This window comes from Choristoneura fumiferana, chromosome 27 (genome assembly GCF_025370935.1).
Source record: "Choristoneura fumiferana chromosome 27, NRCan_CFum_1, whole genome shotgun sequence".
Classification (NCBI taxonomy): Eukaryota; Metazoa; Arthropoda; class Insecta; order Lepidoptera; family Tortricidae; genus Choristoneura; species Choristoneura fumiferana.
The window spans coordinates 7,180,053-7,198,611 of record NC_133498.1 but is presented as its reverse complement, the minus strand read 5'-3'; the positions used below and the strand labels follow the sequence as shown (position 1 = coordinate 7,198,611).

The following is an 18,559-nucleotide window of genomic DNA, read 5'->3' as shown; positions in this document are numbered from 1 at the left end:
CGTCGCTATGGGTGGGTTAGGAATCAATTGGTTTGATATTACACCAAGTTTCATCTAAATCCGTTCAGCTGTTATCGCGTGGATTGAATAACAAACATTCAAACATATCCACAAGCTTTCGTTTACATCAAGGATTCTAAAGTTACTTATCTCTATATTTACCGCTGTCTATGACCATAAGTTGGTGTATGTTAAAGCATAAGGCATCTACATAATGCGTTTAACCTTTTCGACGCCAAAGACTCATATAATATATATACGCACCGCAGGTTCCACGCCAACGACCTATCTATACGTCCATTACTTCAATGCATAAGCAACGTACGTTCAATTATGTTAAGGTTCAATTTCAGGCATTGCAACATAGAAGCCTGGCGTCGGGTGATGTCTTTTGTATTAGACGTGGCGGCGAAAAGGTTAAATTTTACATAAACGCACGAAATATCTGGGTCAATCAACTTTTTAGTGTATATTATTCTGTCCCGTAGTTCGGGGACATCGTGATACACTTTGTTAGAAAAATGTTTGTAATTTATGCTATTAGCATGCTTAGGAGATGAAGGAATTGTCTTAAAACTGTCACAACTCCTGACTTTTAGTGGATTTGTACATAAAATCACACTTTTATTAAGTAACTCAGGACCCGTTACCATAGCAACAACCTACACTAAAAAGTTGATTGACCCATCTAATAGACTTTGCCAGCCTTTACCAAATAGTGCCCTGGGGCTCAAGAACTTGGGGCATTTTTGGAAATTAAAGAAAACGATTACATTCTCTGCCTTTTCCCAACTCACGATTCCCAAATGTTTATTTGCCAAACTTATTAATTTCCCAACTCAGGAATTTCTCTGAAACTATATTTGTTTCGGCACTTTCATAAAACAAACCTAACCTACTGTGTTCTATAAAAGCATAAGAAAATACACTGAGATTTTTTTTTAATTTCGGAGAAAATTGAGTTGGCAAATGAAAAATTTGGCCAACAATAATTTCGCAAAAAGGCAGGATACCAAGTTTTTCTTAGAATACCGGTATTTCGGGAGGCCCATGGGCTGGTCCTGGGCGCGGGCCCCGTGCACCCTTATCCTCCTAGGGGCCCGATATAAAATTTCTGTTTTCACAATTTGAACCCAAAATCAATCAAGTAAAGTTAAATTTTTTTTTATGTCCTCAAGTGAGGACCGGGGGATCCAGGAGGTTATGGTACGGTGTTGATTCCGTAGTGTCCTGTTAGTCTGACAGTAGGTGCTCGGTGACGGTGGCCGTGCGTCAGAGCGCGCCGATGGGACGCTCGTGCGACGCGTCCGACGCGACCGACGCCTCGCTTTCAGAGTCATCCTTCTGTAATAATAACGAGAGTGAGCCTATGGCCTACTAATACAATAATAAGTATATTCATCGGTTGGTTAAATCAATTTACCAGAATCCAGAATAAGAAATGGCAAAAATTCCATTCGCATTCTTTCCCGAATGCGTTTTTTTACCCCAATATGTTTTTTTTACTGAAGCTTATTTTCACAGTCGCGTTTTCTTTTTCAATTTGAATCAACACAGAAACGTAGGTATGTTTAGGTTATAACAGTTTGTATCGGCCCGAAGGGCCAAAACTACACAAAAGTAGGAGCTCCGTCGACACTGTTTCAACGCGATTGTGAAAATAAGCTTCAGTAAAAAAACATAGATAAAAATTAAAAATCATTTGGGAAAAAAAGCGAATGGAAATTTTTGTACTAGGTCCTAGCAACAAGGAAATAATAATTTTGGGAAAATGTTCTAACCAGCCCGTTCTTAACTAATTACTGAAGTTTACTGAAGCTAATTAGCATCTCAATTGAGAAGGCAAATTAAATACGAACTTATCTGACAAAATACGATTGAAAAACATTACTCACTAGATGTATAGATGTATACAATTTTGTAAGTGTTTATAATTTTACATCACTAATAAAGGCACTAAAAATCATTTAGGCTGAAAATCAAGCAATTGAATAGGTAGTGTCACCAGAATTGAGACTCAAGCACACAAGAACATTTAATGACAGCGGGATTTTGAGATTCACTCATTCATTTAATTCATTCTCCTTTTATGCAATCAGTTCTTCATTTAGCTGTGTGTGTAATCATTCACTTCAACTCTCGTGGCACTAGCTACAGCCAGGGTGTTACCTTGAGCGTGAAGACGCAGTATGGCGGCGGCATGGCGTGGTAGCGGCAGCCGGCGGCGGGCGGCGGCAAACGGGGCAGCGGCACGCGGCACGGCGACAGCCCGCGCGGGTCGTTGCACGGCACGAACAACACCTGACAAAACGGTCAACGTCAAACCTTTTCCAGGCATAGTGCTTATAGCGATCACATAAGACTCCGTTTCCATCGGAGATGTGCGAGGAAATTATCATTTGGCAAAAAATCATTTGCTAAAACAACTCATCGCAATTTTACAGTTACCACATAAATGTACCTACCTATACAAATATTCGACCTGTCTAAAACTTACAACATGGCACAAAATCAATGGAAGTCGTTAAAAATATAATTCGTTTTTAAATAAATCCCTCTCGTTGCTTACCTATATGACTACCGGATGGCCAATTGGTTAGAGAATCTGTCTACGAAGCTTGAGGTGTTTGTCGTAAGTAAGTACCCATTTATAGTTTGTCGTAATTAAGTACCCACTTGTTGTTTGTCGTGCAAGATGTGTGCAAGGCAGTGTTTGGCGGCGGGCACTGCGTGTGCGGCGCAGCGCGCGGAGCCCTCCTGGAAGGTGCAGCGCGCCTGCGCCGGCACCGGACGGTTCTGCACCGGGTCGTTCACCTGCACGACAATTATACTCAGTGAATGCCCGCTACTGGTAGCGGGGCGTGGACAAACCGAAGAGAGAAACGTGAATTAGTGAAATCAATGGAGTGAATAGGCTGCTACTGAACCAGCGAGATAAAGTTTTGGCCTCAGCTGCACTTTCCATCAGGTGAGATTAGGGGTCAATCACGGGTCAGTTTTATGTATAAAAAAACCCACGCTCTTTGATTACATAACTTTGCCGTACTTATCATCATCGACATTAAGTAAAAAATGTAAGCAAACCGCTGGAAATCGAGTTATTACGGCGCTACACCACTGAGGTACCACTAATATTTTAAGTGTAGAGATAAAGTGTTGCCAGTGTGTTACTAGTGTGTCACCAGTGTGTTATTTATGTGTTACCAGTGTGTCAGTAGTGTGTTATTTATGTGTTGTTAGTGTGTTACCAGTGTGTTATTTATGTATTACCAGTGTGTTAGCAGTGTGTTACAGCAGACACGGTACATACCTTGGCGCGCTTCCGCTGCAGCTTGCGCGCCAGCACGGCGTCGACCCCGTGTCGGCGGTGGTAGCCGGCGTACGCCTTTAGTTTCCGCAGCTGGCGCCGCTCGCGGGCCGTCGTCGGCGCGCCGCGCGCCTGCGCGTTTATGGAACCTGTTATAATTACAAATCAAATTTAAACACACGATCATACTTGGAACGGATCAACGCTCTGGGTCTTTCAGATGATGCAAATGATGAAGATGATAAAATACTTTAATCACGAAGATTACAAATTCAAAAAGTTCAAATATTTGCTCCTTGCTATCAGAGTTCTCTTTACGAAGTGCCGTTTTGACAGCTAGTGCTGTCCCTCGCTCGCTGCTAGTTATTAGTGTTGTGCCGGCACAATACTAACTCACTCTTGGGGACTCGCACACTAACAAAATTTGTTGTGTCTGTGTTAGTGCTAAGTATGCTCATTTATATTTTCCGTGTATTTATTTTCTGATTTTGATTCCTCATTCCGGCCCCTAGAGAGGCGTAGTATTTTTGCATAACGTTGGCTGAAGCGCATAGTGTAATGGTGGAATGAGATCAGTGAGGCTTCTGTTCAGCTGTGGACGTCTTCCGGCTGATGATGATGATGATGATGATGAACGAGTTAGTCACGTGGCACTCACAGTACTGCTCCTTCTCAGCTTTCAGATCCCGAAGGTACTTGAGCCTCGCCATCTGAAGCAGTACTCTGAGACGCCCCATCTGCTTGATATAGGCCGCCTGGAGGGAGCGGAGGGCTGTCTTCGCCTCGGAGACCGCTTCCTCTGCTGTGTAGACGCCGGCGCGCCTGGAATGTATAACAGGGAGGTTAACACCAAAACACTATATGTAGACTATAAAACTACTGTACAGTCAACAGCATTAATATCTTCCACAGCGGAGCGTGCAAAAATATCTGACACGTCCTTCCGACCCTAGAAATAGAGTTGTATCAGATATTAATGCACGCTTTTTGTGTCAGATATTAGTGCTGGTGACTGTACATAATAAATAATAATCATAACAATGACACCAATGACCTAGTTCCAAATGAAAGCAAAGCTGTACTATGTTCTACAACGATAAACATACTTTATAGAACAAACTTCAATCATACAAATATCTAGCCGAATAAGGACCTCAACTACGTAGCATACTCTTAACTACTTGGCCATCCGGTCGTCGAAACATATAATAATCACATGAATAGAAATAGAAATCTGTGATACTTGGGTCTGTGTGACATTAGTAGAAAAAAAAAACGTAACGGATAAGTAAAAGATAATAAGGTATTTGAAAACTCCTAAGTAGGACGTCTACTTTTGGACATAGTAGGCCTCCCCCATAGACCTCCAGTTGCTTCGGTTGCAGCGCCTGCATCCATGAGAACCCGCGGCTTAACAGCAATCCGTCATCTCGTCTTGACGTCCTTCACTGCGCTTGCCGATGCGCGGTCTCCAAAATTTCTCACATATTTTCTAAAACTTTCTAAATCCATACTAATATTATAAATGCGAAAGTGTGTATGTTTGTCGGTCTTTCAAGTCGAAACGGAGCGACGGATCGACGTGATTTTTGGCATAGAGATAGTTTATGGGCCAAGAGTGAAACGTAGCTACTTTTATCTCGAAAAAAAGCACAGTTCCCGAGGGAACAGCGCGCGATAACCGAATTCCACGCGGGCAAAGCCGCGAGCAAAAGCTAGTTTGTATTGAGAAGATATACAGCTAATGCTGACATGCTGAGTGGAGCCTTTTTTGGTGTCCTGTCGTGTCACCGCGTAATTAGTTTTATGTTTGTTTTAGTGTTTTAGTCTTAGTACCTGGACGACCGAGCTTTGCTAGGGCTAAAACTCGTTTTCCTAGAGATAAGACCAAGTTAGATCGATTTGTCATCCCCGAAGGAGCCGTTTGGAGCCGTTTCCGATATTCGGATTATATAAAATATATTTTATATATATACAAGAATTGTTCATTTAGAGGTATTAGATTACTCTAAGGTGGTGGCACTGATGGAACCAAAATAAATCTCTTTCTTTCAATATTTCTGGCACAGGCTCGGATGATGATGATGTTGAGTGTACCAGAGCGGGGCGCGGTCTGTCGGCGCGTCCTCGTCCGCCTGGGGCCCGCTGCAGGCGGGAGGGAGACACACGCTGTCGGCGTCGCTGTCGCTCGCGCTGCCGCACTCCATTATGGCGGCCGAGTACGCCGCGTTCACTGCTGGCGCGTCGATTTGTGCTGTCAACAAAATTTAGCATTATAATATTCTGAAAAAAACGCTCTTAAAAGAAACCGGCCAAGAGCGTGTCGGACACGCCCGAAATAGGCTTTCGTATTTGGTACGAATATTCAAAGTTTAGGTATATTTTAATACCTTAGAGAGAGAGAAGAGAGAGATAGAGAGATAGAGAGAGAAAAGAAGAGAGATAGAGATTTACACTATTCGAACAGAAAACACGTTAGGGTGAAATAATATTAGAAAAAAAAAAACATCGAATAGATAAATTGGTAGCATAATGTTGCGCAAGCCACAACGCTGTTTTTCAGTGGGACCCAACCTTAGGCTGCTATTTACTCTTAAATTACTAATTAATTCTCAAGCAAACTTAGCCGTTATAGTTTGATAAGTTGATATATACTACCATCTTGTATTTTTTCAAATTTTTCCCCACCGTTTTAGATTAGAGGGGGGGGGACGCTCGATTTAATAAAAAATTGTGTTTGTTGTACAAAAAGAAAAACACAAAAGGTTACATAAATAAAAACTTGCACTTTAACGTTGAATATTTCGCAAACAAATTACTGAATCGAAAAATCCTCTTAATAAACCCTTAATGGTTGTAAAAAAACTATCCAACAATACCCCACACTTTAGGGTGAATAGGAAAAAAAAACCACCACTCTATTATAGTACCATTTTGTACGTTTTTTTTTGAGATATATTCGTGCAAAATTACAGCTTTTTAGCATTGATAGTCCCTGAGCAAAGCCGCGGACGGACAGACAGACACACATGGCGAAACTATAAGGGTTCCGTTTTGGCCATTTTGGCTGCGGAACCCTAAAAGACGCCTTATGCCTGCTTGAGTATGCACGACTGAATTAATCTTTATATTATTTATTCTGTCATCATCATGATTTTCCCTAGTCAGTAAAAGTTGTCTTAATGCCTGGTTCACGTTATTCCATTAAAACCGTTCCAGAGCTTGTCACTGCGGTGCTCGATCGGCGAGGGCGTACATTGAATCCAGAATGTAGCGAAGGATTCTACAATAGAATTTTGAGCGTAGCGAGGGATTCTAAAGTAGAATCCTGAGCGTAATGAGGGATTCAAGTCTTAACTCTCAAGATGAAAATAATTATGCTCCCGAGTGGCTCATAAACTTTTCACACCGAGCATTAAGAAACTTGAAAAAAAATTTAAATATTATTAAAGAACAACCAGCATAGAAATTGGCGTGGCTTTACAATTATCAACTTAAAAAATATCATTGCAATAAAACAATTAGAAAAGCCTTGAACAGAAAAGTTGCACTTTGCTCCCTCTCGTCTCATCTTGTGTATCGTTTGGAAAGTGACCCGCAATGTATAGCTACTGGGACGATTTTACTGGAATCATGTGAACGGGGCATATAATCCAGAATATTCCAGCAGGTGGTTGAGTTAGGAATATTTTAACTGTGGTCAACAAACGTTACCATACGGCATACATTGGTCGATGTTCTAAGTGTATGGCGACAGGGCTTTGACAAAGCTTGGCCGGGTTTTTATTAAAATAATAGATTGGTATATTTTTTTTGACAAAATAAAAAGTAGGTAGTTACTGAAGGGGTCGACGGGGTCCGGCGCGGTGGGCTCGGGCTCCGCGGGGTCGCTCACCACAGAGACCGACGAGGCGCACGACGAAGTGCGGGGGCGCTCCGGCCTGCCACAACAAACACACAGATACAGCGGACTTTTTTAAGTATTGTCAAAATATCCTACTAATATTATAAATACTAAATTTTGTGAGTATTGAATTGATTAGAAAAATTGCAAATAAAATTATTTGGCATTCTTTCAGAGTTTTTTGTACCTACATAGCCCTGCAAAACTGTTTTTACAGTTTGTTGTCTGCAGGATACAGTCTATAAGAGCATAAGTATTAAATAAGTAATAGCCGTGGTGGCCTAGTGGTTTGACCTATCGCCTCTCAAGCAGAGGGTCATAGGTTCAAACCCCGGCTCGCACCTCTGAGTTTTTCGAAATTCATGTGCGGAATTACATTTGAAATTTACCACGAGCTTTGCGGTGAAGGAAAACATCGTGAGGAAACCTGCACAAACCTGCGAAGCAATTCAATGGTGCGTGTGAAGTTCCCAATCCGCACTGGGCCCGCGTGGGAACTACGGCCCAAGCCCTCTTGTTCTGAGAGGAGACCTGTGCCCAGCAGTGGGACGTATATAGGCTGGGATGATGATTAAATAAGTACAAGTGTGAGTGTGTGTGTGAGTGTGATTTATACCATATTGTATATTACGTAAAATTTATGTGGTTGCTATATGCACTATGCCTGGAAAAGGGTTAATAAATGAATTAATTTGTCTTAAAGAAGTATTCGTCACAGGCCAGTTGATTAGTGAAGCTGGTCTCTACTCTAGGTGTTACCTGACATAGTGGTTCAGCTGATGCAGCAGGGTCTCCGAAGAGGCGACGGGCGGCGGCGGGGCCGCGCTGCGCGCCCGCGACTGGAGCGCCGCGCGCGCGTGCGTGTAACACAGCCTGACAAGTGACAACACACGTTCAACGACTGTTTAACCTTTTCAACGCAGTCGGCAAACCACGACAGCTGAAAATCGTGCCATAGGCGCCATGTCGGTCGGCATTTCGTGGTGCCTATGGAACGATTTTCAGTTTTTTTTGTCGTCTGGCCGACCGTGGCGTCCAAAAGGTTAAGGTTCGCCAGCCAACAGATTTTAGGTGGGCAAATTAGGGGGTAGGGCGAAGCGTAGCGGCTCAAGATAAGGTGGTCGGAACGTTGGTCCGAAATATTATCTTCGTATTACAAAAATAAATACATATTATAAAAATGTAACATGTACAGTCAAGTTCATAAACGTGTGAGCAAAAATTTGAACTAAAATATCTGAACACGCTTTTACGCCGTTAACGATAGAGTCGTGTTCAGATATTTTTGATCAAATGTTTGCTCACGAGTTTATGAAGTCGACTGTACACGCTATCGCATTTTCTATCGAAAACATCTAGGTTTTTCATCACTCAAAAACTTATGGCCTGTCGCGAAATATATACGCCGTACTAAGGGTTTTTTTTAGAGACGACTTTTAGGATTTTTTTCTATAAAACAACGCGGGTGAGCAAAGTAACTGTTTTTAGCAGCTAGAAAGAAAAACATTAATTCGTGACATTTTACAAAACAAAGAAAAAGAAAAACGGAAATCGAGACAAATATTGTTACGAAATGGTCTCAACTCAGAATGATGTCAATCTTGCAGCCGACGCTGGTCTTCCGTTGGAACCATTAAAAGTAAACACCAACAATTAACAGCTAGAAATTTATCACAATACACAAACCAAGTAATTTACAACATAAAATTAGTTATACCTTAACGACACAAAAAAGAAAAAACAATAATTATTTGTGTCACAAGGGATCAAAATGGTGTATTTACGGCGAGGGCGTACATTGAATCCAGAATGTAGCGAAGGATTCTACAATAGAATTTTGAGCGTAGCGAGGGATTCTTAAGTAGAATCCTGAACGTAATGAGGGATTCAAGTCTTAACTCCCAAGATGAAAATAATTTTGCTCCCGAGTGGCTCATACAACTTTTCACACCGAGCATTAAGAAACTTTAAAAAAAAAATCTAAATATTATTAAAGAACAACCAGCATAGAAAATGGCTTGGCTTTACAATTATCAACTTAAAAAAATATCATTTGCAATAAAACACTTAGAAAAGCCTTAAACAGAAAAGTTGCACTTTGCTCCCTCTCGTCAGGGAGGAAAAGTTACTTTTCTGAAGGAGAGGTGTGAAAATAAAAATAAATATTTATCCGTTTTTTTTTTTAAATTAGCCGCCACTATCTTGTCACCGGCCAACGGCCGTTAAGAAGTAAATCCTGACGCACTGCAAAACTATGAAGTTTCTGAATATGAATGATAGTCAAAAATGGAATACTTACTTTGTTGCGTGCGACAGAGTATTAAGTAGGGTAAAACGGGGTTACTTTAAAATGCAGGGGCTACTTTGGAAAACCGTTTTTACGTCATGTCCTTATTTTTTTTAGACCATCTGTGGCAGTGAGATAACTATCTTCATAAATTATCTATCTTTTTACTTCATTTGCTCAATCGAGCTATGATGAGTTTTTATAACTATTTTAAGGGGCTGTTTCAAGATCCATTGATTAGTGTTAACTGACGGTTAAATGTGATGCCGTATCTATTTGTTTTGTTCGAATAGACGGAGACGGCATCACATTTAACCGTCAGTTAACACTAATCAATGGATGGTGAAACAGCCCCTAAATCTATCAAAGTAGCCACAAAATTTCCTAAAGTAACCCCGGTTTTTTTTTCAAATGGTTGACATTAACAATAACCAGAAACTTCATAGTTGGGTCAATCAACGTTTAGTGTTATACTGTCCCGTAACTCAGGAGACGTGAGTGATAAACTTGGTTAGAAAAATATTTGCAATTTATACTATTAGAACACTTCCGAGATGAGCCATAAAGAAATTGCCTTATAACCTAACCAACAAAAAGTTGCAAACCCCCGACTTTGTTACTTCAAAGTTCAATATCTCAAAAACGGCTGAGCCTGAGCATGTCAAAGAACCATCGCCAGAAAACCTGCTTTCAAACATAAAAAACGCATTCAAATCGGCCCATTCGTTTAAGAGGTACGGTGCCACAGACAGACACACATAGCGGTCAAACTTAAAACACCCCTCTTTTTGCGTCGGGGGTTAAAAACTCTCTCACAACTTCTAACTTTTAGTGGATTTGTACCCCATAAAATCATACATTTAATAGGTAACGCAGGAGGCGCTACAAAGGCAACAAAAAGTTGATTGACCCTGCAATGTCTTGAGTTCTTAGGTGCCCGGCCACTATATCCTCACCCCGGGTCCCTCTGGTCACGGGCGTCGGCGGGCGCGGGCAGCGGGCAGCGCGCCCCGCTCCCGCTCGCGTACACGCATTGCCTGTACGGCGCCGACGGGTCCTGCAAGTAAGCAAAAGTGAGCGATTGCTGGACGACTCATCATCAGTATCAGCATAGCAGTCCGCTGCTGGACATATCCTCCTGGGACCTAACTTTTTTAACAGACTTTTTACTTACGCCCTAGACGCGGTTCACCAGCTTCATAAGATTATTTTATCAATTAATAATTTGTACTTTATGAAGTACATTCGGCCGTTATTCTTAGTGTTGATTGGTCCTTGATAAAGTACGCGAGGGCCCACGAGGATATACTTTTTTTGGCATTAGAAAAAAGGTAAGCAAATTTGACGTCTTTTTATTGAAACACTTTAATAATCTAAGTCACAGCAAATAAGTAACAATTAGCAAGGATAAATGGTCATTTACATTATTTTGGTATCATAAGTAATAATTACTATTTTTTTAAACGTTTTCAATAAAAAGACTCGTCAAGATTGATTACCCTTTTTCTAATGCTAAAAAAACGAAGTATAGACCTCCCCTAATGAGCATTTACCATGTCAGGGCCCCGGGCCCCTAGGCAATGCAATATTGTAGCCTCTTTTTATCCGTTTAAAGCCACAGCTCTTGTCTAGTTCAATCAAATCATCAGACAGCATGCGTCGAAAGAAATCAATAATCCCCATTGTTATTCAGGATAAAAAAAACAATAAAATGTTCACTCTGTGAAACATTATCAAATTGTTTCGCCCGCGCGCGGTGCCCCTAGCCGAAGCGGGGCCTCAGGTTGCTTATTTCTACTACGCTACTTATGCAGCAGCACTAGCGACATCTATGTTCCGCTCTCATCGAGAGACGTCACACTCTTTCGGAACCAACCGCTCACCCAGGTTTATGGTAGGCTTATGGTTTCACGGGATACCCGTAAAAGTAACAAATTTGAAGTAGCCCCCTTGGTCATCGGCAGGTCCTTAGAATACCTACCTGTAAGATATGTTGGGCGCAGAACTGCCTCCCTGTGACGACTGGCAGATGGCATTCATAGGTCTTGTTCTGGCAGGTACGGGACCGCGATACTATCTCTTTCTGGAGCTGCAAAGGGACAAAAATACCATGCTATCATCTCGGTAACAGAGAGCATAACTAATCCTAAATAATTACTTCAGTTTCAGACACTGTAGACGCGGAGCTCCTATTCCGCGTACTTACACCTAACTTATATGAATAGGATATCAACTGACCTGATGTTAGGATTTAGCTTCAATAGCATTTTTTAATAGGTATACCAATTAAAATCAAATAGGAAATCGTAATTTCTTATGGTGTTTATGTCAAATGTTTTTATACAATGTAATCATTACCTATGCTTAATGTATGTTATATCATATGAATATTATAGCAAATGTTATGATACAGCATTATATTATTTAAACGTTATCTCAAACAAAATTATGTACTATGCTAAAAGTTTATTACGCAAAGCGTTTGTATTATTAATTAAATTAATTAGTTTTTAGAATATATTACAATAAATTAACAAAATGACATGTAATAATGATATTACCAATAAAGGAGTACGAGTATAATTATGAGTATACTGACTAAACGGCACCCGCTATGTCGATATATTTCCTACATTACGGGATTAACGTTATTACCAATAACGAGTTCTTTAATGAGTTTATAGTAATATCTAATTAACCATGAAGTTAGCTAAATCCTGGCGTTATACTCCAAATTTTGCAATATAAACTTCGTATCGTGCCATCTCGCTCCCGCTAATAGTATTTAGTAGGAGTGAGAGGGACAGTATGACAAGAACCTCAAGTTAGAGCCCCTTTACTAGAAAGTTTTCCCTTGTTCCACCTATCCCTACTGCTATATCCCCCCTGATAGAGATACGTGGAATATTTTTCCTTTCTTTGCTACCGTAGGGATAGATGGAAATAAATATGTCCACTTATCCCTCCCAGCCCCCACTGGTAGGGACATGTGGATTTTTTTTCCAACCATCCATACTAGCTGATCGTGTGGTAGGGACTTGTGGATTTTTTTCCAACCATCCATACTTACTAGCTGACCGTTTGGTAGGGACTTGTGGACTTTTTTTTCCAACCATCCATACTAAGTGCCCGCCTGGTAGGGACTTGTGTACTTTTTTCCAACCATCCATACTAATTGCACGCCTGGTAGGGACTTGTGGATTTTTTTCCAACCATCCATACTAAGTGCCCGCCTGGTAGGGACTTGTGTACTTTTTGCCAACCATCCATACTAATTGCACGCCTGGTAGGGACTTGTGGATTTTTTCCAACCATCCATACCAGCTGACTGTATGGTAGGAAGTTGTGGATTTTATTACAAGGAATATTTAGATATGTGAATTAATATAGATTCATATTCGATACCTGAGCCCTAAGCTTATTCTCTTCCTGCTGCTTCACCATTTGGGGGTCAGGAGGCTTGATGGACTTGACATTGGTGATGCGGATGCCGCCGGCGGCGCGGCCCCGCAGCATCCTGACCTTCGGCAGGTGGATCACCTTGCTAGGAGGCTGCGACATCGCTGGTGGTTCAACTGGGGACAGTATTAGGGAGGATTTATTATTATTAATTAGGGGGGAATTCTCAATAGAACCCTCTCATTCTCAGAGGAGGCCTGTGCTCTGCAGTGGGGTGGGATGTAATCGTCCGAAATGATGATGATGAGTATTTGCTCACAAGATGGCGCTAGGAGTCGTTACAAGGGTTTACAGTGACTACATGGTAAAAACTGAACCTTCTTTGTGGTGACGCTGACAACTTCTTTTAAAGTTTTTTTTAACCTAGTTCCTTTCAATCTCCTAGAGAGGCATTAAGTTGTTTGATGGGGGCACTTCATAATATAAGTTACTGCAGTCGTGTACCTAGTACCTTTACATAAAACAACCTCCCGTTAACTTAATTAGTTTCACATAATTACGCAACGCTATCATCGTTATTGACAAGAGAACAAGTAATATGACTTAATAAAACGAAATGCCAATTAAAATATTTAATGGAAATGTTACCTATTTTAATATGAATCAAATAAATTACTTACATTCCTTAATAAAAACATTATGCGCAAATAAAAATTGCATATTTTCATTCTTTATCGAAACATATGAAAGTTTTAAACTCTTATCAAACATTTAAAAAACAATGTCTGTCACGCTTCCTACGTTACTATCGCGCAAAATTATCCGCAACTATCCACAACTTCTAATATACCAAATTGCGCAATAATGTAATAATGTCTAAATGAGTTAGTTTTAATTATTTTTTTATTTTCTAGAATCGGAAAACCACGTAAGTAGACCGCGAAAATTTCGCCTTCAACATTGTTGTCAAGTCTTGCTCTCATTAATTCTTAATTATATCGAAGAAATATTTTCAAGTTATTTATTACACCACAAACTATTAAAAATTAAAAATAAATTATTATTTTGTTAATAACCATTTAAGTGATAAATTATCGACATTGCACATAACAAATGATGAAGTGTATTGTAAACAGTGGTGGGTCGGCCATATTCACGGTGTGACAGAGAACGTAGGTCTGTAATTTTAAAGTTGTCTAATTTCCTTTCAAAGTGAATGAATCACTACTAAAATATGCGCAAATGAATAGGATAGGCTAAACTACAATATGAAACATAGTGTTAAAGTGCAACATACCTGTGCTTGTTGCAGGTCATCATTCTGTCTCCGGAGTCCTCACTGCGTTAACAAGCAAGTTTTGCAATGGCGTCGGTCTGAAAATTTTAAGTTGTGACGAAATATTTTTTCATGTACTTTCTTCAAGTGCACATTTTAAAAATAGTTATAATATTTTAGTTTTCATACATTTATATCATTCACGTCATTGTGAGTCGAAATGCTTAAAAATACTGTTTAAGTTACTCAAATGTTAACGTGGTCCGTATCCGGTCGCCGCTGTCATAGCGCTGTCCCTTTCCCACTCACCCATTTAGACGGCGAGCAACTTTCCGTCGTGCTTCCTCGCGGGCAGTCATTGAATATCCGTTCAATGGCTGGTGGACAAGAAAAATGGTATTTTTTGAAAGAACAACTACAGAATTCAGCCAGCAGAAAATGCGGTTTAGATGCAGATAAGGAACTCGCATACAGGCAGCAAGCCGCCAATCTAATCCAGGATATGGGCCAGAGGCTTCAAGTGTATCCTTTTTCAACGAGTGGTGATTTTTGTGTTGTTTTGTCGAGTCATGTGTTCAAAATGCGTATTACACGCTTCCAAACAGTGTTTTCATTAATGAAATCTCTATTAAAACACGTTACATTAGTCCGAAACAGTGATAAAAGTGTACAGTGATGGTGTATGAAAGTTAAAAGTATGACGAAATTTGCTTTCTTGAACGGCGTCACTCGAGTACTTTCCCTTCTCACGATGGGAATTCCCACTGCTCGCGTTTTGTGGCTAGCGGAGAACATGAGGTAAAGAGAATTTCGTATCATTTGAGCTGGGGCGTCTCGTGGAATAATTTGCGATTGTTTTAGGTTAGGTCACGCGTGATAGCGTGTTCAATTTGTGGGTCACTGATCTTCACAGCTGTCCTGGACAACGGTGACGTTACGTGGTGATCGACCCTGCGCCTAAAATTACATTCAACTCATTCTTGAAAGAATTCGCGCTTTACGTTCGTCACGTTTCGCTCGTGACTATACGCCTCCATGCTATCTCAGCGCTCCTAGTACTCACGTAATATACTTTATCTAATTACCCAACAAATTCATTACAAAACTACGATAATACGCGTCTCCTCAGCATTATTAAGTCTCTAAAACCATAGTTTCATTCATACATCGCAATATTTATGTATGTTTGGCTATGTCGCACGATTTACCCTCGCATTATAACTGTAATCAACTGGTAAGATATGACTCACGCTTTCCGAGAACCAATTCTATATAAACAACTGAAGACAGGAAAACAAGTCTGCAAAATGCTTGTGATAATTTTATGCACAAATGCAAGTCACTGTATTGACTTAATGTTTTAATAGCAACATTGTTGTCTATAAAACACCTCGGACCACCTCAGAATGCTAAATATTTGTACCTATAAAAGATGGTTAACAAGTGTAAATATAATCAAGGAAAATACCCAGTCTTCAATAGTTGTCATTTGGTTTAAACTCGAATACACTTCAGGGGAAAACCCGCAGTGTTATTGAACTGATAGTGTAACAACTCAATGTTACAATTTATATTTCAATGTAGTTTAACTATAAAAATAGCTGCCTGTCTCATTTTTGCATGGATATACATTATAATATGGTCACTAGCGCCAATATCTGACACAAAGCATGCATCAATATCTGACAGGACTTGGGCGCTGGATGGGTCAGATATACAGCAAACGACTTTACTAATGACAACAATCAGGCTAAATCTAGCATCTTGTCTCATTCACACTCTTCATAATAAACCTGAAAATTACGAAGAAAAAGAAAGGAATTAACCAAATAGATGCCATTAAGAACTGATGGGCAAAGACACATTTCTTTAATTCATTTTTGCCTAGGTAGGTATTTTGTTGTAGAACAACATTTTGCTCCCGCAAACTATTTGTAAGAATTTAGTTGATTGAAATCTTTTGGCGATGTTCCATATCCCACAGACTTTCCTAGTAGTCATTGACATTGAGATTGTTTTAAACGGGTAAAAACAGACTCAGGAAACTACCATACATATTACAAAATGGATGCTGATACCAATTCCATATTTAAAACAAAGGTTTTGGTGTAACAAAATGTTTTATCTGATAATTTTTCATCTTATTTTGTTTTGCCATTATCCATTGTAAGCAAAGTTTTACCAAGCAAGCAACGATGGAAGTGTTAGTGGGTAGATATGGTATAATTATGACAATTTAGGGTTTAATGATCTGGTTATTATTTTAAGCCTTGTATTTAATTAGATTAAGTAACCTTTGCAGGCTAGGATATGGATTGAAGCAACATTATACCTACTTACCTACATATTTTTACAGTTTACTTTGTTTTCCAAAACAACTGTTTATGAGACAAACAAGTATAAAGTATAGAACATATTATAGTACACTTATTTGTACTTTTAAATTTTTTTTTGCGCCTTCTAAATACTAACATACATCAACAATCTAATCAGTTGTTTTTGTTATTGTTTTTTTCTCAGTCAATAAATTTATAGAAAAACAAGTGTATATCATGCTTATTTAATTGTTACATTATGCTGTTATGTAACTTGAGCTACAATCACTGACAATTTATTGAATCAATATGACATACCTAATAATTATTGAGGTTTTGACCACATAGCAGTGGCTGTAGCTATGAGTCAACTATCATATATATCTCTTGTAGGTATATTGTTGCGATTAAGCCCCAATTATGGTCATAAAAATTACAAATGAAAATCCTGAAAGATTTATATTTCAAAATTACAAGTGTCAGAATGATAATTTTCTTGAAGAATTTGCTTTAGTAATCTATTTTTAGATATTACAGTATTCATTACCATAAGTTATATTAATGAATATGACACAATGTATAGATATACTAACAAATAATACCAGATATATGATAAGAGATACTAATCTATATTTTCATACACATACTGTGCATAGAGTTTCATGTTAAATTAAAATTTTTGTACAGATTTTTGTAAGATTTTAATATTTTTTTTTCGATCTAATTTGTAATGATTTAATTGATTTTTTAATCAAATTCGTAATATTTTTCATTGTTTTAGTTCTTTCTACCAAAACCAAAACTGATGCAGCTTCATAAAAAACTTATTTTAAATTTTTATTTCCAAATAATTTTCGAAATTCAATTCGCAACAGTTAATTTAAAGTCCACCTCAGTAAGATGCTCTTGCCCACACCTGTTTAAGTGTAAAGTTAACCATTGTTACCAGCAGGCTAGCAAAAAAACAACAAGGCCATACAAAATGGCCCATTCAAAAGCTGCAATTCTTTCCTGAATTGCAGGTAAAATCTTTTTGATTGATTTCTTTAGAATTAAGATCTGCCTGATGAAAAAGCAGGTTTTGTTAGTTTTAACAGTTTTGGCAGGGTAGTTTTTAATCTCGCGATTTGGTTTCAGTTATATTGTTTACAAAAATATAAGAGAATGTTTTGGAATTATAATTTAGCATGCTTTTTCACATCTGTAGAAGAATATTATTTGTACATCTAAGATCATCATTTATTTTACTATGATCAGGTCAACTAAAAAATGATGCATCATTTTTCCAGAAGTCAAGTTAATATTAATAATGATTATAGGTATATTTTGATGCACTGGATTTGGGAGTGCAAATAATGTCAAGTGGTTATTGGTTTTAATTTAACAATATCATCACTAATTGTAATGTAATAATTACACAAGGAGTTATTGCGTGACCTCTATTGAATCTATTCTGGCAGGTTATTAAATATTTTTTGACTCCTGATTACCAATTTAAAATCATCTTGCAAGTAGTATAGGACCTTGTGCAAGGTCCGCCCGGCTTGCTACCACCATCTTGCTCGCTAATCCTGCAGTGAAGCAGCAGTGCTTGCACTGTTGTGTTTCGGCGTGGAGAGTAAGACAGCTGGTGAAATTACTGGCACTTGAGGTATCCCATCTCAGACCTCTAGTTGGCAACGCATCTGCAATACCCCTGGTGTTGCAGATGTTTATGGGCGGTGTGATCAATTACCATCAGGAGATCCACTTGCTCATTTGCCATCCAGTTGAATAAAAAAAACATCACATTTCTATACATAGAGTCTGTCTGATTTCACACAATTAATTTATTTATATACCTTACAGACATCCTGACCCTGACTAAGGCCATTACTAGAGCTATAGAAGGTCGATAGTTACTAGCGTTTCCTTTCTACTGTAATCAATGACGTTTGGCGTGCGGGTGCGTTAAGGGCAACACACACGAGAGCGGGCGCGGGTCGTGGCCCGTCGTCACAAACAGCGCGCGGGCCGAGCGCAGTGTTACCAACTCTCAAAAAATATTTATCCTTAAAGCTTAAGTTAAAAC

At 39.2% G+C, this 18,559-nt stretch overlaps 1 protein-coding gene across 2 annotated transcripts; it reads right to left on the bottom strand.

Annotated features, from left to right (window-relative positions):
• Window positions 1-1,023: 1,023 nt before the first annotated feature.
• On the bottom strand, window positions 1,024-14,915 carry dgt1 (KAT8 regulatory NSL complex subunit dim gamma-tubulin 1). Of its 2 annotated transcripts, none has more exons than XM_074108927.1 (13): window positions 14,363-14,915; window positions 14,195-14,271; window positions 12,904-13,073; window positions 11,480-11,587; window positions 10,455-10,555; window positions 7,971-8,084; window positions 7,148-7,248; window positions 5,405-5,561; window positions 3,966-4,129; window positions 3,311-3,456; window positions 2,677-2,814; window positions 2,170-2,301; window positions 1,024-1,344 (listed from the first exon to the last, which is right to left on the bottom strand). In XM_074108927.1, the coding sequence occupies exons 3-13, from the start codon at window positions 13,057-13,059 to the stop codon at window positions 1,273-1,275; spliced, it is 1,389 nt and encodes a 462-aa protein (XP_073965028.1). In that variant the 5' UTR covers window positions 13,060-13,073; window positions 14,195-14,271; window positions 14,363-14,915; the 3' UTR covers window positions 1,024-1,272. The 2 variants fall into 2 exon arrangements, with proteins under 2 accessions (XP_073965028.1, XP_073965029.1); XM_074108928.1 differs by having other exon boundaries at window positions 14,483-14,915.
• Between the last annotated feature and the right edge of the window lie 3,644 nt (window positions 14,916-18,559).

What these genes read in the sequence shown, in the direction of transcription:
- dgt1 (XM_074108927.1), bottom strand. Translation starts at nt 13,059, where the DNA reads ATGTCGCAGCCTCCTAGCAAGGTGATCCACCTGCCGAAGGTCAGGATG. An exon ending in GGACCCCGTCGACCCCTTCA is followed by an intron (nt 5,562 to 7,147) that starts GTAACTACCTAC and finishes TTTTGTTGACAG; the next exon opens with CACAAATCGACGCGCCAGCA. An exon ending in TCTTGCACGACAAACAACAA is followed by an intron (nt 2,302 to 2,676) that starts GTGGGTACTTAA and finishes CCGTTTTGTCAG; the next exon opens with GTGTTGTTCGTGCCGTGCAA.